This window comes from Nothobranchius furzeri, chromosome 10 (assembly GCF_043380555.1).
Source record: "Nothobranchius furzeri strain GRZ-AD chromosome 10, NfurGRZ-RIMD1, whole genome shotgun sequence".
In the NCBI taxonomy this organism is placed as follows: domain Eukaryota; kingdom Metazoa; phylum Chordata; class Actinopteri; order Cyprinodontiformes; family Nothobranchiidae; genus Nothobranchius; species Nothobranchius furzeri.
In genome coordinates, this window is record NC_091750.1 from 39,213,347 (window position 1) to 39,238,448 (window position 25,102).

The window sequence follows — 25,102 nt, forward strand, 5'->3', positions numbered from 1 at the left end:
CTGGATGTCTGCTTTTGATAATACAATAAATAGTTGATAAATGCAACAGTCAATAAATGACTTTAAATAGCAGAAGGTGTGAGACGCTGCGCCTCCGCAGAAAACACCGAGGCTCTCGGTCTAGGTCTGAGTGGATTTCAGGACCAGCAGGCATCCGTCCGTCCCCCGTCTCAGCTTTCATTGAAGGTAAAGCATGTTGTGCTTAGTATTATAGGGCTGGAGGGATCAGCTGAGTAACACACACACACACACACACACACACACACACACACACACACACACACACACACACACACACACACACGGAGGGAGGGAGGGAGAGTTTCCTGTTCAAAAACCTTTACGCACATTCAGCCTGGGGACAAATTATCTCGTTGTCGGAAGCTGAAGGGGTCGAGATCTCAGATGATTGAGGATATTAGAGTGAAAATATTCAACCAGAGAACATTCCATCGGTTTACTGGATCGAATGTAATACCCGAACGGCTGCCACAGCCCAGCTCTGTGCGTAATTTCTGCTCCGCAGAGCTGTGCGTCTGCGTGGCGCTGCTGAAAGCAGCGGCTTATTGCGGCTTTAAGGGCTTTCTACCCTGTTTTGTTTAGGTCAGTGGAGTTAAGCACACACATCCTGTGCCATCACGGTCTGATCCGGATGCTGTACTGTTCCTCACCTCCATCAGGCGGGGTTCAAACACCCACCCGCCAACCTGCACCCTGCCGAGGAAATTCTTAGGGGTTTTCTCCACCCTTGGACATCTGCTGGTAATAATATTAGCATGCCATGTCCCTCCTAGCACTCAGGACACCGGGTGGATTTAATCTTTTCCGCATGGAACAGATGAGCAGGAAAACATGGACACAACTGGAGGCGCAGCAAACCGGGAGTCAGAGTGAATGTGCACCTGCAGCAGCAGGAACCCATCGGTGGGGTTGCGTTGAGCTAATCTTCACCAACAGTTATAACAATGAACAACTTTCTGTTTCTTTTAAAAACAACAACAAACAACAAAAAGGTAAAATAAACCCCTCCCCTGCAGGGCCGTGCAGAGACCTTTGAAGGGGCGGGTGCTGAAAGGGGGCACATGCGGAGCAAACAAAAGTTCAGATAAGGAGACCCTTGAGTTCAAACAACACACATTTCATGTAGTGTCATTAATTAATGTTATTTCATAAATAACTGCTTTAGTTTTTAAAGCTGATTTGTATCTAAAACCACATCTTATTCCCCTGATCCGAGTCCAAGTTGTTTAATTTTTGATTATCTTCCGATACGGAATCCTGGTCCGATACAAAGTAAAGATACAATGCATTAAAAAAGAACAAACGGGGAAATTTGTCATTTTGTTAATTTGGCCTTAAAAAGCTACTCACTCAGGAAGTACACTGAACAGTATTCTAGATCATTTATTGTCATCGCACAGGTGTACACACAGATGGCCTCACTAAAGACAGCTGATGTAAGAAGTAATAAAACATAAGTGTAATAAAATAAGTGAAATAAATGCAACCACAGGAAGTTATCCAGTGTGATCTACTGCTATGTTAGCTGAGATGTTTTTCCTCTGTAGGAAATTCCTGATCCCATGAACCTGAGAGCTCCGCCACCAGCCAACAACAACCTCTACACAACATCAGACTGAACACCACCTTCTCTCTTTATAAGGCCACACACACACACACACACACACACACACACACACACACACACAGACACACACACACCTCATTTGACTTCCATTAATTTTAGTGACTCCACGCCTAACCCATCCTGTAACCTTAACCCTCCCACTGTCTTCATGGGTGACCCCGCGAGGAAAGTTGACCATTGAGCAGGATTGATGGTTTATCCCTTGGGTCCACGTGGCGGGGCTGAGGTGGTGCTCGCTCCTCACCCTAGTGTGTGATATTTTTACCTGTTTACTACAAATCTTGTTTCCAGTTCACAAACGTGTCCTTTTTCACTAATATTTCTCACCAACATCAATTCTAAATCATCTTAAAATTCAGTAGCTGTTGCAAAGGCATAACTGGACTTAATAAAGTGATTATTGAAGGACTTTACCATTTTAATTTATCTGAGACAACAATGCCATCAGATTTGATTGCATTTGGCAAGTGAAAAGGGGAGTTTTCCTCTCCACTGTCGCTGCATGCTTGCTTAGTATGAGCATTGTTATAAAGACTCTGACACTAGTCAGTGACTCGATGCAACCTGCTGGGTTCCTCATATAGGAAACTTGTTACTGATTGGCTTCATGACCTGGCCTGTATTGGAATGTTTACTCCTTGACACGACTCTGGTCCTGATTTGGAGCTTTAGAAAAAAAAGAAAAAAAAAGTGAGGACTTGTTGGTATTTTCCATAGTCTTGACAGTATGCCAGAACTTTTTGGGGTCAGAACTACTCATCAGGAAGTGGTTATTCTAATATTCGGATTTTGCATTTCTGATTGATTAAGTAAATGTAAACTAATACATTGGCTGCCTGTTAAATTTAGACTAGACTTTGAGATCCTCCTTCTCACTTATAAAACTCAGTAATCAAGCTCCATCATACATCAGTGACCTGATTGTTCCATACGTTCCAAACAGAGCGCTTCGTTCTCAGACTGCAGGTTTACTGATGGTTCCCAGAATATCTAAAATTAGGATGGGAGGCAGATCTTTTAGTTATCGGGCTCCTCTCCTGTGGAACCAGCTCCCAGCTTTAGTCCGTGAGGCAGACACTTTGTCTACTTTTAAGACCAGGCCTAAAACATTTTTATTTGATAGGGCCTGTGGTTAAAATCTGATATTAGCCTAGATCTGGACAAGTGGGGGAGTAGAAGGAGGTGGCGTGTACAGTCGGTAAAGACAGCTCTCCCTTGGCCTGCCTCCAACATGCCTCCATCACAACAGCTAGGTTATCCAGAGTTATCTCTGTAGTTATGCTGCTATAGGCTTAGACTGCTGGAGGACACACTGACCACTTTCTTCTACAATCTGCTCTTTAACTGTATCATTTCCTGCTATTTCAGCTGTTAACTTTATTTTTTCTCTAAGTGTTTTTCTCCCCAGAAGAAGCTACAGTGATGTTCTGCTGAGCTGTGGTGACCTCATGGAGGGGGGTCATCAGCTAGCTGCTAACTAGCTGCGAACACAGGGCAGCTGTGGCTACATGATAAATGATAAATGACCCGCACTTGTATCGCGCCTTTCAGAGACAGAGGACTCCAAAGCGCTTTACACTGCAGTGTATCATTCATCCATTCACACACCCATTCACATGCTGGTGGTGATGAACATTGTCATAGTCACAGCTGCCCTGGGGTGCACTGACAGAGGCGCCATCGGTCCCTCCCACCACCACCAGCAGGCAAGGTGGGTAAAGTGTCATGCCCAAGGGCACAACAGCAGAATTCATTTTCCGGAGCCGGGATTGAACTTGCAACCTTTTGATTAGTGGCCAACCCGCTCAACCTGTTGAGCTACTGCTGCCCCATGCATTGTACATACATAGTACATCGTAGCTCATCCCAGCCAGTGTGTGAATGATGGTGTTGTGGATTGCCTTGGGGGGTTGTAGATCCCTAAGAAGGCGCTTTACAAATACGTAAAATCAGCTGTGTCAAAATAACAGAGTTCATAAGAGTTGTCAAAACTCCCCCGGTGTTTGGAAGTAGCAGTGATGAGAATCGCCTGGAACTGCATTCAGAGTCAATGAAAGAGTTAATTTAACGCCTGTTCAGATGGGGACCAAAAACACTCAGGAGCAGTGTCAAACGTAACAGATTAGTGTTGATTTAACAGCCAGATGTGCTGTGTAGGTTAGGAGATGTAAATGTGATGAGAAACATTTATATTTATTAAGTTGACCCAGAATTCCCCCTGTGGCTCAAACATCACGCTCAAGTCAGATGGAGTTTTCATTAGTGGATGGAATCATTTCTCAGCTGTTGGGAGCTCCGTTTAGTGTGAAACCACTTCTTTACCTCATGGTGCGTAGTAGTGGCAAGTCAGGCCCCAAAACTAATAAAACCACGCTTCAGTCAAAACCCCAACGGCTTAAAAGCCCAATAAACAAAATGAAGGGGCTATAACCATTTAACTCCAATTTTACTGCAAAATCACTGGCGACAATTGAACTGATGAGGTCACGGGGGTCGTTCAACACGCCTCACATACAACAGGACAACAAACGTGCTTGCATTTTGGCTTTTTACCTCACATTTCTGTAAAAAATCTGCTGTTAAGGTAGAAGAATAAAAACAATAAAGAAAGTAAAGATTTTTCTCCTCAGATAAAAACACAGAAAAGAAGAATGTTTAAAAAAACACCTTTAGACACAAAAACAATTTAAAAAGTCTCTCCTCTGCTACAGTTACTGTTATCTCTCTCTCTCTCTCTCTCTCTCTCTCTCTCTCTCTCTCTCTCTCTCTCTCTCAAACACACACACACACACACACACACACACACACACACACACACACACACACACACACACACACATGCAACCACACACACATACAACCACACACACACTCACGCAAATACACAAAACACACACACACACAAACACACGCAACCACACAAAAAAACACACACACTCACACACGCATGCAACCACACACACACATGTAACCACACACACACACACACACACGCAAACACACAAAACACACACACTCACTCACACGCTTACACACACACACATCCACACACACACACACACACACACACACACACACACACACACACACACACACACACACACACACACACACACACACACACACACACACACACACACACACACACACACACACACACACACACACACACAGGCAGAAACCCTTCAGCCCATCCAGGATCCCTGTTCTCATGTCTACATCTAATTATACTGATTTGAACGGGGTAGATCTCATACTTTAACAGATAAATGATCTTATCTAAATACTAAACAAATAAATCAACACAACATGAGAATGTCTGCAAACAAACTAAATATTATTATTACCTTTTACATGATTAGTACCTTAAAAGAACTTTTATTCCAACATTTGTTGCCCCCAAAGAACAAATAAAACAAATTGTTTGCTTTTTCCTTGAGTTGAACAGTAAAAGGTTAATAAAAGTGTCTGAGACACAGCAGAGGTCCTGTCCTGAGTTATGACCACGCTCCTGACGGTCTTCATTTCCATTGTTGGTTTCAGTTTCACCCACAAAAGTAAACTTCTTCATATTTCAAACTATTCCCAATAGCCGATGATTCGTGGAGTCGTGCTGCATTAAAGCGTGTCAGTGCCTGACTAATATGTAGATGATGGAGCGCTTTGATGTCCTGCTCAGTGTTGCCTTGCATCTGGGAACATGCGGAATGCTTTAAGCCCTTTACCCACTCTTCCAGTCCAGTTGGAGCTACCGCAGCCTAGGGGAGGACATAAAAGCACCGCCCCATCATCTTTTAAAGCTCTCACGCCTTTAATTTGTTTAGACAAACACCCCAAAACATGTTAGGTGGATGGGCCCGGGGTCCCTGAGCAGGTTTCTACCCCTGAAACTAGGAACATGTGAAATCCGATGCAGAAAAAAGGAATATAGACACATTTAAGGAGAAACTAGAAGTTCCGGTCCATCCGCTACTTCCTCTGGGATTCATCAGTTAACGGGAGGCTTTTGGGAGCTGCAGTACCTCCACCCAGATGGCATGCACGATACAGAGAAACTCACAGCAACCCAGTCAAATTAGAGGCTTCCACTTCCCACCAGCATGAATACTGGTGCCGGCAGCAGTCTCTGAAGCTCAGATGCTTCTGATGCTGTGGTCCAAGATGACAACATGGGTGTAGAGGTCTGACTGTATGAGCGTCCTGGTGGAGTCCTCACCAGGAGGAACCTGAAAGCCGGAACAGAATCAGAACCAAGCAGGTTAATCCAGACAACGGCAGCAACTCGGTGCTCCAGACATAGAACAGCAAATATTCTTTAACGGCAGGTAGTTTTCACTCAAAGTACAAGAAGAAGAAGAAGAAGAAGAAGACAAGATCATTTCTATAGCGCCTCTCAAGTTAAAAATCGCGAGGCGCTTCACAAAAACAAAAAATGTAAAAAAGAATTTAGAAAATGATTAAAAATATATTAAAAATGAGCAAAAAATAGACAATTGTGATTAAAAATGTTAAGAAAGAGAGAGAGAGCGTGAATAGGAAAGAGGGAAATCAGTGGATCCTGAGGAAGGTGGAATAAATGACCCGCACTTGTATAGAGTAAGGACTCCAAAGCGCTTTACACTACAGTGTAGCATTCATCCATTCACACACTCATTCACACACTGATGGTGATGAGCTACGATGTAGCCACAGCTGCCCTGGGCTGGATGCGGAGCACTGGCGCCACCGGTCCCTCCGACCACCATCAGCAGGCAACGTGGGTTAAGTGTCTGGCCCAAGAACACAACAGCAGAATTCTCTGTCTGGAGTCGGTATTGAACCTGCAACCTTCCGACCACTGGACAACCCGCTCAACCTGTTGAGCTACTGCTGCACAAATAAGTAGGAACAAGGATAGGTAGAAAGAGCAGAGCAAGGAGAGGGAGGTGATGAAGGTCCCACCAAAACCTGAACAGGTGACGTTAAAGGAAACCACTGAGTCCACTGATCTCAGGCTCAGGGGGAGAGAGGTCCAGAGTCTGGAGGCCACAGCAGCAGATGATCTGTCACCTTTGACCTTTAGCCTGGTGCTGCACAACCAATCACCAAACAACCAGACAAACCAGTCTTTGGTCACTGGACCTCAGGGACCTGCTGGGGGTGTATCAAATCAAATCAACTTTATTTATATAGCAATTTTCATACAAAAAAATGCAACTCAAAGTAGGGACTAAGAAGATCGCCAATGGAAGATGGTGCTTGTCCATGTAAGGCCCTATAAACCAGGAAGGGGGGGGGGGGGGGGGGGGGGCTTGAGTTAACCATGTTAGCGTAACCTTGTGTGCTAGCATCACAATTTAGTACAGATTACTATCATGTACCAGACAATTAAAGTAGTATCACTCCGTTAATATAATATTGATACTAAAGAGCGTCTGTCAGCGGTCTCATACTCGTTAATATCCGTTCACCTAACCTAGTTTAGCTTAGAGAGAGAGACGTCTGTCATCCGGTTCTGGAGCTATTGCAGGCTTCTGTGGGCTGGATCCGACCCAGACACCAGCGAGCCAGTCCAGCTGGGACCTTTAAAAGCTGCGCATCCTCTTCTGGTGGTCCAGGCAGTGGTTCTGATCTGGTTTTGACCCGGAAACCAGTTGGCCAACTGAGCAGCAAGTCTCTGCTGGTGGTCGGTTCTGACCTGGTTCTGACGGTGATCTGAGCTCCAGAAATCCACATTTAATTTTTAAACCCCACCACGGGTCTCTGGAGCCCAGCACGGACCTCCCTGTCCCGGTACCGACTGATGTGGGCTACAGAAGTCCGTCTTTTCAGCTGCAGAAACACATTCAGGCACGGAGATAGAGGCGTTGTTCCTCTGATCTGGAAACCCGTGGACTCGATGTCCAGACAGGCTGGAGTTGGTACAGTCTTCACGCACTCTAGTTTATCAACATGAACACAATCCAACACTAGTAAACACACACACTGACTGGATCACATGACCTCTCTACCCTAAAACTAGCCACTCTCCACACTGAGCTGAGGCAGCGCCTAGCTTCTAACTCCCTTTGGGTCAGAGGTTCAGCGTTAGAAACAAGAGAAAGTAACTTCACCCCCAGCAGGTCCCTGAGGTCCAGTGACCAAAGCCTACTGGTTGTGCAGCACCAGGCTAAAGACCAAAGGTGACAGATCATCTGCTGCTGTGCCCCCCAGACTCTGGACCTCTCTCCCAGGGGCGCAGATAGGATTTTCAAACTGGGGGGGACAAAGTTCCAGGGACACTGGTGAAAATATTGAAAGGAATAAAAGCTCAATATTTTTTAGAGCAGTGGAAGAGAAAGAGATCTATGACATAGTTGGAGTAACAGCAAAAACAGTCATTGATTGTATTGTAAAACCATGAACATATATATTCAATTTGTCATTTCAAAAAGGGTTTTTTCCACAGGATATGAAAGTGACTAAAGTTATTCCCATTTACAAAACCGGTGAAAGGCATCATTTTACAAACTGTAGACCAGTGTCAATACTTTCCCAGTTTTCTAAGATACTGGAAAAACTGCTCATAAAAAGATTTGACGGTTTAGTGGAAAAATATGAATTACTGACAGATAGCCGATTTGGGTTCAGAAGCAACAGATCAACAGCTTTGGCACTGATAGATTTAATGGAAGAGATATGCATGGACTGTATGGATAATAAGAGATATGCACTTGGGAGTTTTTTTTAGACCTAAAAAAGGCGTTTGATACTGTTAATCATGAAATTCTATTTAAACAAATGGAAAGGGTTTAGGAGAATCGTTGGGGACTGGTTAAAAAGCTATGTAGGGAATAGGAAATAATATGTACAAATAAATGAATACAAATCTGATTTGATGGATATAGCTTGTGGAGTACCTCAAGGTTCAGTACTGGGACCAAATTGTTTATTATGTACTTAAATGATATCTGTAGAGTATAAAAAAATTTTAAGTTTGTAATATTTGCAGACGACACAAATATGCTGTGTTCAGGTGTGGAATTGCCACAGGTCTTGGAGATGATCACACAGGAATTAACGATATTAAAAAGTGGTTTGATATAAATAAATTATCATTGAATCTAGATAAAACTAGATTTATGTTATTTGGTAACCAAAATACAAACATAAAATTGACATTTGTGTGGATAATGTATATTTAGGAAGAGTAAATAAAATTAAATTTCTTGGTGTGATCATTGACCATAAGCTCTGTTGGAAGCCACACATTACTTATGTTTGGGGGAAATTGGCACGGTTCGTTGCCATCCTGGGGAAAGCAAAGAATATACTGGATCAGAAAGCCCTGCACATATCATACTGTGCATTACTACTGCCATATATGAGTTACTGTGTAGAGGTCTGGGGAAACACATACAAAAGTAACATACAGACGATAACTATAATACAGAAAAAGGCCACTAGAATAATTAATAATGTGGGGTACAGGGAGAAGCTGTTGTGCTTCTTTTTCAGTGTTTTTTTGGTTTGTTTCGTTTATCTTCTTTCTCCATAACTGGTGAATCTGCAAATTTACACATTCTCTGTTTTCCATATGTTGTTTTGTTTTTTTATATACATAATTTTTTCTCATAGGTGGTTTGTTTAATTTAAGATGGAAAGAAAATTAAATGAATAAGAGGTAAAACTTGGGGGTAGGGATAAATAAGTTAATACTTCTGCCTACTCATTTTCAAACAAATAATGAAAATATGTTTTGTAATGATACATGTGTGAAATGTTTGAAATAAAAATGAACTGAACTGATGTACCAAACACATACACACACACACACACACGTACGTACACATACACACCGGTTCCAATTGATGCTCGATGCCCAACCCTATTAACTTGCAGTGGTTCCCAAACTTTTCAGTCTGACCAACAGATGTTCCTTCGTATTTTTATGTTATTTAGAAATGTTCATAATATTTGGAAAGTTTTAATTCATATATAAATAAATAAAGCTCTTTTTAAGTTTTATATTTTACTTTTTTTATGATTATGTGGCACAGTTGACTTCCATATATAACGCATCGGCATCTGCCTCTTTTTACGGCTCTTTTTACATTGTTGCTACGTCTGTCACATTAGCGTGTTTTTACCATCATTTCTACATCCATCACGCTCCAGAGAAGGTTAAACCAACATCAAACCCAACGTTTGGAGCTTGTAAACTCCTCACACCTCTCGTGCAGCACCAGCTGTCTGATGCTGCAACAGCGTCAATCTTCCCGGCTGGATGAGTGAATTTCTTCATCAGAGTCAACAATCTGCTTCATAATCAGAGTCAGTCATGACCAGACAAAGTGATCAGTCAACAAAGACCAGATCTGCCGGCAATTATACATTTTATCTAATATTTGCGCTCTTCATGTTGCGCGCATCTCCTCTCCATATATGAAGTGAAATAAGCTTTCTAAGCGTCTCAGAAAGGGGAGTGGCTGAGGGTCGTGGTAAACACCTGGACACATTTATCAGATCTGGTTGGTCAAAGTTCATCAACAACCATTTCATTAAAAGTGAACTCACTTCATATTTTAACCAGTTCTGTCAGAGCTCCTCCAAAGCTCACAGCTCGTGCTAAATGACCATCCTGGGGAATCAACCAGATGGAATAACTTCAGCAGCACATGAACCATCCTTACGAATCAACAACTATCATTTACTCAACCCACTCATCAGACATGAACCCATCCACCAGAAGCCACCTGGGAAGTATCTTCTGACCAGTCGTGTCTACGACCTTCAGATACATCAGAAGTCCACTCACTCGCTCTGAGAGGCGGCTTCACCTGCAGACCGGATCTCCAGAGCTTCCATGATCCAGGGTGTGTAGAGTAAACAACAATGTCAGAGTGGTTGGTATTAATCTAATAACTTGTTAAATTACATCCAACAAACAGCCAGATGTGTTTAATAAACCAGACGTCACACCTTTCTGAGTCACTTAGAAAACTCAAACATCAGAGTTCATTCATGGTCTCATTTAACATCACTGTGTCACCATTCATATAAAGTCTTTTATCATTAATATAGTAAGAAACCTGGATTAACCAAAGTACCGAGTTTCATCATCAACCGAGTATTAAAGGTTCAGTAATACTGATAATCCATATGTTTATGGAATATTACACTTCATTGAATACTTTTTTATTGGAGCCACCTCTCTGGCCAGGACACAGAGTCGCCATCACGAAGGTCTAAAGCCGTGGCTGCTTTCAGCGGCTCTGTTCCAGGGTGGCTCAGCAGCTGGAGCTCTTAACGGATGGCTCTGGGCAGAAGCGGGCTGGGTTTCTGGGTCTACGGGTGGTTTGATGTGTCTGGCTTCCTGTGCCTTTGCTTGTTTTTAATAGACGGCCTGGTCGGGGCGGGGCTCAACCACAGCTTGAACACTCTGCTGCCATTTTGGCGCTTGGCCTCAAAAACGCAGTCCCCACAGCTCTGTCTGCAATTTCAAAAATAGTTCAGCCCCACCAACTACATCCATACCCCCCAGCAAAGAGGAAAACCAGAGAGAGAATGAAGCCATCCCTGTCAGCCGTCATTTTTCCAGTCTGTGTGGAGGAAGCACCTGTCTCCCAGACCCACTGATCCTTCATTCTTTCTGCAGGTGGAAAGCAAATACCCCCCCCACCAAAACCATCACCACCACCACCACCGCCCAACAGCGACCCTCAGCGACCCTCAGCGGCTCTGAAATCTGAGTGTCTCAGAAAAGGAAGTTTTTTTTTGGTTTTATTTAAACCACTGACAAATATCTGACATCTCCACAGCGATGGAACAGGTGAGTGGATCTTATCTGGGGCTAGAAGCAAAGCAGGACAACAGGAAGGAGAAGAGGAGGAGAAAACGTACCAAAGGATCCACGTTCAGAATCTTTTTGTCCTTCTTGTGTTGAAAGAGAATCCCATTTGGGTCATCATAAATCACCTGGAAGTTGGTGCTGGAGTTGGATGTGGACACCTGTGTCTTCCAGTTGTAGTAACTGAAAGAGGAGGAACAAAAATGTTAGAATTGAGTCATTTAGGATGTTTTAGATGCTTCAAAACAACGTTTGTTACCATGAGGAGAGAAATCTGGAAATAAACACACACACACACACACACACACACACACACACACACACACACACACACACACACACACACACACACACACACACAAACACACACAGTATAGTCAGTGAAGAAGAAAAAAAGATAAATAAATTATTATATTACAAAAAAGCAATAAATAAACAGCATATATTTGTATGAACAGACACACAGATGTAGAATAGACTAGAATAGAATAGAATAGAATAGAATAGAATAGAATACTAATCCCACAGGGGGGAAATCCACTTGCTACAGCAGCATCAACACTTAGAAAAAAGGAAGATAAAAAATAACAGGAATTACAGGTAAACACATGAAGGCAGTGAGCTATTATTGTAACCTTCAACCACTAAAACCAACGAATAAAAGGGAAACTTGTGTTTCCAGAACTATACAAAAAAGGGACACTAATGTTCATCTGGTATTGCACGAGTATTGAACACATGTTGAATATTGCATTGATGTTACTGTGTAACAGGATAATGCCAGTACCAGTTACACTGATACATACTTAGCCATTTCCCGCTGAACACTACTCATTTATATTACGTTAGATTTCTGCGCCTTACTCTTGGTAGCACCTGGTTAACCTTCCTACATATTCAAAGTATTGAATTTGTGTTGGTTACAAATTTCAGTCATCAATGTTTGTAGTACATCGTACCAGCTTTTACTGCATTAGTTCTAGTCACCTTTAGTCTAATCAATATTATGGGCCACTGCCGGGTGGTGTGCCCACTAAGGCTGGGAAATGCAACTCCGGGTCGGAGTGGGTGCAAACCCGTCTGGAGCCACCACATCTTCTGCCCCACACTGCACCATACTCCCGGTCACCGAGTCCTCCGGGACCCCTGAACTGACCCAATTCCACCTGGAAAAGTGGATCTGAAGCTCGTCACTCCTCAATATCATGATCTGGCCCAGGTCTTTGCTAAGCGCCCTACCACCAGGTTGTCACAACACCGACCATATGACCTGGAGATCAGGCTGTAACCTGGAACAACTCCTCTTCGAGGTCATCTGTAATCACTCTCTCCAGCGGAGACCCAGACGATAGATTCCTAAATCAACGAGGCCCTTCGACAGGGATTCATCCGCCCATCCACCGCACCGGGAGCGGCCGCGTTCTTCTTTGTAAGGAAGAAAAAGGGGGATCGCTGCCCCTGCATAAATTACAGAGGGCTAAACAAGATAAAGATCCGTGATCTTCACTCTCTTCCCCTCATTACCATCTCCTTGGAGTCCATCTCCTAATCCGCTCTGTTCACCAAACTGGATCTTCGCAGTGCTTACGACCTGGTACACATAAAGGAAGGGGAAGAGTGGAAGACCGCCTTCATTACCCTAACCGGTCACTACCACCCGAGACCTCCCCAAAGGGGCAAAGGGTGGTGCGGCTTCATGGTTTCCCTCAGGATGTGGTGTCGGACCGGGGACCCCAATTCACCTTGCACTTATGGAGAGTGTTCTGTCATCTGGTTGGGGCCTTGACCAGTCTGTCCTCTGGCTACCACCCCCAGACCAATGGCCAGACAGAGTGCACAAACCAGAAACTGGGACGATACCTACGCTGCTTTGTGTCTTCCCAACCGTCGACCTGGCCAAGTTATCTCCTGTGGGCTGAGTCGTCACGCAGTCTTTATGTCTCCTTGGCCAATGGGATGTCCCTATTTGAGACATGTTATGGCTACCAACCTGCACTTTTCAACCACCAGGAACCGGAAGTGGAGGTCCTGGCTGGTCGGACCTTGATCCACAGGTAACACCTTGCCTGGATCCAAGCATGTGCGACAATCACTTGGACCAACGCGGGGTATGCCCGCCAACACTGCCATCGCCACCAGCCTGGCCCCTCCTTTCAACCGGGTGACTGGGCATGGCTCTTCTCCGCCAACCTGAGGATGCCAGTAGGCTCCCGCAAGCTCGCACTCCGTTTCCTGGATCCTTTCCCTGTCCCAAGGGTCGTCAACCCAGTCACGTATGGGCTGCGCCTCCCTGCCCCCGAGTCTTTCATTTTTCCCAACTCAAGCCGGTTGTCTCCTCTCCTCTGCACCCCTATCTTGCATTGGGTTGTAACACCGGCGCAGCCCGACTACGTCATCATCCAGACTCTATATACAGAAGTGCCCCCCACCGGATCATTACTCTGTCATCATTTGTTTCGAACCTTGCACCAAGTTCTCAGGCTCACCATCCATCCAGACCTATATGTCACTCATCCACACAGTCTACTCACAGTAAGTCAGCCTATTCATATTTCCGCAACTGCGACACAGTCTTGGTTCCCTCTGAGTGCTGTGTCGCAGCTCCTATATTAAACTGCATGCTCTATCCAATCCAAAATCAGCTACTCTGCATTTGGGTCCTACAGCCACGCCACAAGCGAACTCCTGCTCTAAGCCAGCTCAGCCTCCCCGGACCTGAAACCTTACACACAGTAACTCCTGGTTACCCCTTCCTACCTGATCTTTCTTAGTTTTAATTGTTAGTTTTAGTACCAGTGTCACAGCTTTAGTTCTGGTCTGCAGTTCATTGCACCAGTTTTTACTGCCTTAGCTACAGTCGTCTTGCACTCAGTAATTCCTGGTTAGCACTTTTATCTACCCAAATTACAGAATTTCTGCTAGTTCTCTAGTCATCACTGTTTTCTGTAATTCATTGTCGTTCATTTCACCAGTTTTCACAGCTCTATGTTTGGTCTGCTTAATTCCTGCAACCCTAATGTTTTTAGTTCATTGTAATTCATGGTTAGCCTTCTTACCAACTCAAAACATTGACAATCTGTTCATTTTCAGCAATTGTTTTTTGTAGTTCATTGCACCAGATTTTACTGCCTTCGTTTTAGTCTCCTTACACCTTTAGCTTAATCAGTGAATTCACCTACTAAGCATTGCCTGGCTGATCCCATTTAGTTCTCTTCACAATGTTTAGTTGATATTATGTAAACTTTGTAGTTTTAGTCATATTTATGAATCCCATTGTTCATTTCTGTGTTTGTTTAGTCTGTCTTTATTGCTGTAAAGCACGTTGAGATGCCTTTGTGTAGGAAATGTGCTGTATAAATAAAGCTGTCTTGACTTTATATAAACAGAAATGGAGGCATACAGAGATAAAAAAACAGACAATATCAAAAAATCAACTAAATAAAAGTACTAATACAATCTTTGAAAATAAAAGATAAAACATTAAAAGCATCTTTGTTAGAAAAAGGACAGCTTGCGCTACGGTGGTATTTTATATTTTTGGTTCGTTGTCATTTATAGGCTCACTCAACAGGAGGTTTTATAATAACACACAAACCCCACTCTAAGGTTGTGACGTTGCATTATTTTTTACAGTAAACAGCTGCAGAGGACTATTCTTTGAGACAAAACAAAGAAATGAAGAGAATCAAGCTTCATGGTTGAGCATCTTGTATATAAAAAAGGGGCATGAGGTTGAAAGGCTGCTTCTAATTTCTGAAAACCGTTTTAGATTTCACCAAGCCAGGCAGGCATTAGCGTAAAGCTGTGACTAATGAGCAGGTAAAACCAAAGAATGGTTTCGATTTCAAAATAAATCATTGACTAATTTCAAGAATCTACATTGCTTTAAAGATTCCTCATTTTTCTCATGGCAGCAGAGGAATTCAGTTTTCAGCAAATTTGAAGGAAAAGGGATTTGGAATAAAACAGTTTCTCTTCAACTTCAGGATGTTTTGATTTCTTAGTAGCTGAGGTAGCAGGAATTCCTCCTGATTAGGTAGATTTTCTTTCTGTTTAGAGTAAGGCAGCCTCATATTTTTAGGCGTTTATTCTTCCATTATTGGCAAAAGTGTTGGGAGCTGAAAACCTTTATTAAAGCTTAAAAATTAGGAAACAAAATTCTCAAGTTTAGAAATTGTCTAGAAGAAACAATAAAACGTAATATTAAATAAGCGAGTTGAGACTGAGCAGCAGTGTCTAAATGAATCAAATTACATGTTAAAACCTGACATTTAACTCATCTCTGTGAAAAATTTGTTTTACATGATTTCTAACATTTCTATAGAACTTTTACAGGCGTTACATTTTGCAATAAAATAATTTAAAAAATTTAACAAACAAAATCCAATTTTTGTGACAAAAGTGAAGAAAATGTTGCTAAGAACTGAAATGGTACAAGAGGCCAATGTTTTTTTCTCATTGGCTCATTTAAGATGTACTTGGCACAAAGGAGCTAAAAAAACCAAAAGAAAAAACCTGCCTGGAACATCTGATTAGCGCAAACTCACAACAGAGCAGTGTCTTAATCTGAAATGACAAAAGCATCTGAGAGTGAAAGTGCCTTTAACTACCTTGTGAAGAGACGTTTTGATGCAACGGAAATCTCAGCATGACTTCTAAAAATCACTCTCAATAGTTTCTTGCTGCATCTTATAAGAAAAGAAGGACAAACATTCATATTGTTTTCCATCTTTCAAATATTCCAGACCCAGCACCCTCTCTTTATGCACTGGAATATATTTGGGGGCCTGTCCAGGATTCATGCAGGTGCCCAACATGACTAAATCACAAATGGCTCTCTTCAACTGAGTAATGATAATCCACCAGATCCAACCATTACTGACACAAACTAAAGAAGACTCATCAAATAAAAGAGCTGACTTCTACGGCGTGTGGCGAAGCGGCAAACCTCCCATAGCTGACAGTCTTTGAATGCTGTTACAGAAAGTAATAAATACGCCTGCAATCCCCAGGTACTAGTGATGAATTGTATGGCTCATGAGCTGTTAACATTTTTACTAACAAAACGCTGCATGTCAGGCAGAGTAAATGAAGGCGGAGTGCCTTGGATCTTAACTTGGCTGCACCTGGTGGTAAGGCGTTTCCTGTTTCCTGTTTTCAGTGTTGAACTACGTGTAGCTGTTTGTTGTTTGGGGCTCGATAAAACTGATTTAATTTCTCTGTACTAGGATATCTCTGAGTTATTGTAGCACATAAGCACGCTAAAACACACATTTTCTGTTGTTCCACCTAGCTTTTAGGGAACCATTTGAGTTCGCACGCAGTTTATTTGGTGTTGAACAGTTTGCTCGTCCAGTTAGCTTAGCCTCAGCACGGCTATGGCTACTTCCGTCTCTGCTACTTTCGCCCTCCAATCGCTCCCGTCTTCCCAAATTTCCAGAAAACCGGATATCAATTATAGACCCACTAGGATAAATACAATAAAGTTTCTCTCTCACCAAATAGAATATTTACTAAGAAATCACAATATAACTATAGACACATTACTTTGTCTTTGTCTCTGTGTGTGTGTGTGTGTGTGTGTGTGTGTGTGTGTGTGTGTGTGTGTGTGTGTGTGTGTGTGTGTGTGTGTGTGCCTACTCTGTCTTCTCGATCCCCAGTGAGTCGTGGAGGATGACTGCTTATACTGAGCCAGGATTCTCTGGAGGTTTCTTCCTGTTAAAAGGGAGTTTTCCTCTCCACTGTCGCTGCATGCTTGCTTAGTATGAGGATTGCTGTAAAGTCACTGACACTAGTCAGTGACTTGATGCAATTTGCTGGGTTCCTTATATAGGAAACATTATTTCTGATTGGCTTAATGAACTGACCTGAATTGGAATGTTTATTATGTGAAGTGCCTTGAGACGACTCTTGTCGTGATTTGGCGCTATATAAATAAAATTGAATTGAATTGAACTGAATCTTCGCGAGTTTGAGTCTGCAGCCCCACAACCGAGTAGGACCTCAGGAAGGATGTTTCTGGGAGGAGGACCGCTGTGTTGGGAAGCTGAAGGAGCTGAAACTGCAGAAGCTAGTTGTAAATAAATGTGGTGGAACACGGCCAGCGTTCTTCAGGACATATTTCATGTGCAGTGACGCTTAACTGGAGCTATAATGCAGATGTACGGTATTAATGACCCCCATTATGTCAAATACATGAACTATTGTTTGCATTTAAACTGCAGGAATGCCTCCATCTGTCAAATATTTGCTTTTTGGCTTCTGTCAAGATGTTTTCTTCAAACACACGTTTACATTTCAGCCATGAAAAATATTTTCTTCTTTTTTACAGAATTACATGAAGTCCAGGCAACTCATTAGTTGTCCCTGTGGCGCTTTCCAATGGCCAGAGTATGAATATGAATAAATAAGTTTTCCAGGTCAGTCATGTTTAACGTAGATATTTTCTAACACTACACTCTGGGAAGTAGACACGTTTGTTCTACTCATCTCAGTGCTAAAAGCCCAGGTTGACTCCTAAAGTTAGTAAAACCAGGTGAAAACCACCGAAGGTTAAAATGGGCCAAAAAAGATGCTGACAGCAGAGGAAGGAGAGGGCATTAGGAAATCCCAGGATTTTATTTTTGGATTTGGAACGCTGAAAAAGACCGACGTCTGGCGGAGCTAGAAAACAGGGTGGCTGATTTGGTGCGACACACGGCTGAATTATGTGATTGTGACTGGGCTTTACATCGAACCCCGGACGTTTGTTCAGGCGGTGATCGCTGACATCAGAGAAGCACCAGGGGAGGAGGACGTTGATTCTGTGGAACAACCGGTCGTTCGATTTTTCCAGTCTAAAGGAACGGAAGTGGACTGGAATAGCATTGAGGCATGCCATCCTCTTCCAAGGAAGAAAACAAGCGACAACCCAGCTCCCATCATTCCGTTTACAAACAGAAAACAGAAGTCTGCACTTCTAAAACAAGGACGGAAGCTGGGAGGGTCAGATGTTTATGTTAATGAGCATCTGACTATGATAAATGCAGATATCGCCAGAAAAGCACGCTTCTTAAGGAGATTAGGGAAGATCCAAAGCACCTGGGCTAACAACGGAAACATTTTATCAAGCTAAATGGAACACCAGAACAAGCTAAAGTCCTGATTGTCAAAAGCGTCGAGGAGCTGCAGAAGTACTGATGACCATCTTGATGTATGAATCACTCCTTCACAACATTCAGTGGAGAACACAGGAAACCCTCACAGAGCTCAGAGGTCTGCTGCTCCTGACACAACAGCTGAGAACATTTCAGCTCACTGAGCATGCACCTCTAGATGTGGAAAACCCGAACCCTTACCCTAACATCGGCCAAGACAATAACTCCTTCAGTGAGAACTGCTGGTCCCTCACTGACGATCAGTTCAACCTGGATGTTAGCAGCAAGCAGGAAACATCCTAACCCTAACCCCAACTTTAATAACACCAATAACCATCTCTGAGACCTGGATCAACCATAACGTCAGCAGGGACTTTCAGTTATGAAGCAAACTTTATAAACAGGAACCACAAGGGGGCAGGAGGAGTGGGGGTGTACTGGATAATAGTCAGCTATACGGTGGTAGAAAGTAAGACTACTGTAGGGGAGGATGGAATTAAATGTATCACAGTTGAAATCAGTAGAGAAAAAAAGAAACCCGTTCTAATAAGTTGTGTATACAGATCACCTGGGACTCATTCAAATACTGAAGCAGTGGAAGGAAGGAAAGTTATCAGTAATCAATCAGAAAATAGTTTTTATATGTGGAAACTTTAACGTTGACCTTTTAAACCCAATGTAAGCACAGGAAAACCAGTGCTATATACCAGCTCTATACCCTTAGGGGGATCCTGGAGGGTGCGTGGGAATTTGCCCAACCAGTCTACATGTTTTTGTGGATTTGGAGGAGGCATTCGACCGCGTCCCTTGCCTTTGACAGGTACTCCGGGAGTATGGGGTACCAGGCCCTCTGATACGGGCCGTTAGGTCCCTGTATGACCGGTGTCAGAGCTTGGTCCGCATTGCCAGCAGTAAGTCGGGCTCGGTCCCAGTGAGAGTTGGACTCTGCCAAGGCTGCCCTTTGTCACCGATTCTGTTCATAACCTTTATGGACAGGATTTCTGCTGCTAGATTTTTCAGAAAACGTGACACTGATGTTTCAGCCATCGGTCAATTGTTTCCTGCAGCTGTCAACTTCCTCTGCAGGAAACGCATACCTCGTCTGAACAGACCAGGCTGTGCAGACAAACACACTGATGCATGAAATTATAAGGTTCGACCAAACCAAAGCTCTGGTTTCTTTTCCCCAACAGAGCTGCTGGTTCAGAATAGATTGTTGCAGTGACCCAGTTACAAGATCCCAATTGAAGCGAAGCTTATATATAAAAGGTGTTCTTCTCTCTGTGAACAAGCTCAGACACAGTTCCACTCACTATTTACACTAAAAACTGTGCACACATTAACGTTTTTAGTGAACCACGTACATTTGAAAGACAAAAGGGACAAAGGTGACATGAACGTGAAAGAACCTGAATATATGGATAAAGTTTGCTTTAAAAAGAAAAGCTGAGTTTAAGATGTGGTTCATATGCTGTTTGAGTGTGTTTACTGGAACCGTGTCCTTCTCGGTCCTATATGAATGGTCACCAGGGTAACTCACTTCCCAGTCGGTGCACATTTGGTTACACAGAAAGCTGCAGCAGATGGATGGCACCACACCCAGACACATGGACCTGTAAAAGTCTAAGAATCTGGGTTTTGGTGGAAAGTGTGACGGTGCTCTCTGTGCTGGTTCACGATGCATTCACCATGACTGACGTGTGCTGTGTTCTCTCACTCTCCATAGTTACCGCAGCTTGCTAGGCTCTATTCTTATCTCCAGGCGCTGGTTTTCCAGAGGAATGTCAACAGGCTGATTACGGGACTCAGAGGAGCTGGACTCAAACAGCAGGTCTTCATTCAGCTGGTTTCTAACAGCATTTTACTGGCTGCTGATAAGGTTTCAAGTCAAATGCACAACAAATATTTCAGTCTTGAAAGGAACAAGTGAAAACTGTTAAAATCCCAAAGAAAACAAATCTAATTTCCTAACTTTATTGCTGCCTGTAAATTAGAACATATGTCAAGTTCTGATAGCATTTGAGGACATTATTTTACTGATTTGACAATAATATTAACCATCAGTCCATTAAGTTTCTTATTGTTATGCATTTGTAGTTTTTAATGTGTGGATATAAAAAATGTACAGTGGGTATTTCAGTGATGCAGGGGCTAAAATTAGCTCATTTGAACATCTGCAGTTTGAAATAAGATTGTGAATGACGTTCTATCTTGTCTGGAACAGCTATCCATATACTGGTGGCTACAGAGACACATTTGGAGGTAGAGGACTCGGCTGTAGCTATAGAAGGGTAGAAAGTACTACGTTTTACATCCAGAGTGATATTCCGGTTAAAATAAGAAATGATCTCGGCACGCCTGGCATTGAAGCACTGTGGATTCCGTGCCACAAACCCATACTGGCATGTTGGTGTTACAGACCGCCAAGCTCAAATACAGAATTTTCAAATAATGCATGCGCTATGTTTCAAAAGGCCTCTGATATGAATAGTGAGCTGTTTATATGTGGAGATATGAACATTGACTGGTTTTCTGATGACTGCTCTATGAAGAACATTCTGGTGGATACAGCTTCTGTCTGTAATCATGTTCAGGAAGTACATTTGTTAAATAGAATTAAAACCAATCAGGCTGTGTTAACAACCTCAACATGAATTGATCACACTTACACAAACTGTGTTGAGAAACGGTTTAATATCACATCAGTACCAGTTGGTTTTAGTGATCACAGCTACTGCCCTGAGTTTTAAATCAAACATCCCAAAAGCCGGCCCGAAGGTGATTTGGAGGGGAATGTATAAATCTTTCTCTGAGGATGACTTTATTAGTGATGTGCAGGGAGGTACTAGAACACAAACATGCTGAGTTAGCTCTAGACAACTTTTGCTAATTATTTTCAGGAGTTTGAGATAAACATGCTCCAATAAGGAGAGCATCAGTGAGACTTAAAAGATCACGCTGGTGGGACGTTGAACTACAGCAGAGTATGAAAGTTAGAGAAGAAAAGAAACGGGTAGCTGTAGTGTTAGGCAGGCCTGCAGACTGGGAGGCTTATCGGGCACTATGGGTTAGGGTGACAGGGTTAAATAGGCAAAAGAAAATTAATATTATCAGAATTAATTTTAGCCGTATGGTACAAATGGCAAACAATTATGGAAGACCATAAATAAACTTATGGGTAGAAGTAAAACGAGTACAGCATCATTCATCAATGTGGACGGGACATTTGTAACTAAACCTTCTGAAATTGGTAATTGTTTTAATGATTATTACTCAGACAAGGTGAGAGCAATTAGGGATGAGACGCCTGTAGCATGTAAACAACTGTCAGAAAATAAAATAATGTATGTCAAAGAATGCCAGTATATAGATAGACAGACAGACAGATACAGATACATGTATATATACATATATATGTATATATACATGCATATATATACATATATATACATGTCTATACATATACATATATATATATACATATACATATATATATATATATATATATATATATATATATATATATATATATATGTATATACATGTATATATACATATATATGTATATATATGCATGTATATATACATATATATGTATACATATGCATGTATATATACATATATATGTATATATACATGCATATATATACATGCATATATATATACATATATACATACATACATATATATATATATATATATATATATATATATACATACATATATATATATATATATACATGTATATACATATATATACATGTATATATACATGTATATATATATATATATATATATATACATATATATATATGTATATATACATGTATATATACATATATATATGTATATATACATGCATATATATACATATATATATACATGTATATACATATATATATACATATATATATATATATATATATATACATATATATATATATATACATATATATATATATATATATATATACATGTATGTACATATAGATAGATAGATAGATAGATAGATAGATAGATAGATAGATAGATAGATAGATAGATAGATAGATAGATAGATAGATAGATAGATAGATAGATATGTTGTTCAAACATGTAGTGGAAGATGAAATGGAAAGACGCTAATACATTTAAATTGTGACAAATGTGGAGTTGATGACATGGATGGAAGACCTTTCAACATTGCAGCTAAATTGTTAGTAAAGCCTCTATGTCACATTTAACGTATGTTTCTGGTAGATGGAAGATCTCAAAAGTTATGCCTTTGTCTACAAATGCTACAGAACCACTAACAGGGCAAAACAGCAGGCCAATCAGTATCTTACCAGTTCTGGGCTAATTGATGGAGGGAGTGGTGTTTAAACAGATTCACCATTATTTTAGTGAGAATGGTGTCTACTCTGATGTTCAACATGCTTACAGAGAAGGCTTTTCTACCAGCACAGCACTGCCCACTCTCACTGATGAATGGTTGGGATAAAGTGATAGGAAGTTATTGGTGGAAGTGGTGCTTCTGGATTAGCATTTGATATTGTACATCACAACATTTTACTTATGAAATTATCAGCATTTGGTCTTAAAAAGACTGCTATTCATTTATATGAGCAGTTACTTGTTTAAAACAATGTGTTATATCTAACAGTAGTCTGTCAAACACTGTTACTCTGTTGTGTGGGATTCCCCAAGAGTCCTTTATTACACAGTATATTTGTAAATGATGTGTCTTTTGCATGCAGTGAAGCAGACACGAGTGTATATGCAGATGATACAACCATACTGTACATCCACCATGTCCCAAACACGGTGAAGCAAACTTCAAATCCAACGTTTGGAGCCTGTAAGCTCCATACACCTTACTCTTGCAGCACCAGCTGTCTGTTGCTGCGCTCTGCAGCAGAGTCAATCGTTCCGGCTGGATGAGTGCATTTTTTCACCAGAGTCAATATTCTGCTTCATAATCTGAGTCAGACGTGACCACACAAAGAGATCAGTCAACAAAGACCACACCTGCCGAGAATCGGGATACCTCTAAAATTCACCCTCTTTGTACTGCGCACCGCCTCTCGTCCTCTCACTGACCGGGAATCTCTCGGCGGGAGGTGTTTTTCAAACCCTAAAAACTCAGAAACTTTCCATATAAACACACCCATAAGTGTTGCTCAGCCTGAAGTTACACATCTCCACTATCTTCTGGTGTAAAGTAGTAACTTCATGAGGGATCATATTTGTGGCTGTGGCTCATTAAAGGGACTTTACAGAATTTTTAATTTTTATGCTCGCGATTGCCCCCTCAGGCCAAAAGCGTAACAGCAGCTTCAATAGTAGGCTCGTGCACGAGGCGCGCATGCTGTACGTGCACACCCCTTAACGAAAATAACAGCTGAGACAGTCCCGTGTGTGTGTGTGTGTGTGTGTGGCCCGGAGGACAGAGAACAGGAGAACGTGCAGCTAATTAATTAAATAATTTGGTTCTGTACCTTTCTCTTCAGCACAGCCGACAAAGGTTTAAGATGGGTCAGTCCTCCTGCATGCTCAGATCATTCCCTTCCCTTGCTTGAAAAATTGTTCCAAAATGAAAGTTGAACCCACATCTTTTTTATCTGTGAATTCAATGCCGTTCGGCGAGTCTCAAATAAAAATTTGGGCATCTTACTGTAAAAAAATATACTATTAATGTAAAAAGGAAACTCTAAATAAACTATGTTCACATCCAGAATCAAACCCCAGTCTTCAGCATGGGAGTCAGACATCTTACAAGGTGAGCTACACACTAGTAACATTCACAGTATGTGTAACATTTATATCCTTGATGACAGCTGAAACAACGTTCAAAGAACGGTTCGGAGTGAAAATGGCTATTTTGTTGCTAATTTGCAGGAAATATCTAGAAGAAAGTTCTACAGAAAGTAGCTAAGGGTCCTCAGAAATGTAGCTAGCTTTGTCACTAGGCGTTAGGAACAGCGACAAAGTGGCACTGCCTCTCTCTCTGCTGCTAAAGCTACGGATAGCAAATGCTACGGGCGATGCCTGAGCGTGAACGCGCATGAAGCAGCCTGCTCGACCCGAGCATCTCTCTTTTTCTGTGATTTTACAGAAAAACAGGCAATCACAGTAAAAATGCCAGGGCTCATTCTACAGGACCAGGGCATTGCAGGAGAATGTATGAAGAAGACATTTATTATTTTTATACATGTTTTGGCTGTCAAACTTCCATAATGCCTCTTTAAAGTCAGCAATGACGCTTGTCGCAAAATTGCGACTTTGGAGCTTAAAGGGTTAAGACGGTTCAAAAAGAGAGACTGTCTCTCTGCACTGTGATCCTCTACTAAAGGACCAAACAGGACTAGGGATGTGATGTGATGACTTTGCTCTGAGGTGAAAAACAAATAGGACCAGTTAAACCCATTGCACCGAACCCAGTCTAACACTGGGACCTCTTCTGGAAAGCTCTACATGTCCTTCGTGGGCACGCACGCATGTCTGCATGCACACACATGCACATACACTCAC

General features: G+C 42.0%; 1 protein-coding gene across 2 annotated transcripts in view; it reads right to left on the bottom strand.

The window, feature by feature from the left end:
• Positions 1-5,656: 5,656 nt before the first annotated feature.
• cfap299 (cilia and flagella associated protein 299) overlaps positions 5,657-25,102 on the bottom strand; it is a 100,648-nt gene continuing 81,202 nt past the window's right edge. For both annotated transcript variants that reach the window (XM_015960234.3, XM_054730400.2), the window contains exons 5-6: positions 11,510-11,639; positions 5,657-5,874 (exon numbers count right to left, since the gene is read on the bottom strand). In XM_015960234.3, the coding sequence (XP_015815720.1) occupies positions 5,782-5,874; positions 11,510-11,639 (223 nt within the window). In that variant the 3' untranslated portion in view covers positions 5,657-5,781. The remainder of the gene's footprint in view (positions 5,875-11,509; positions 11,640-25,102) is intronic.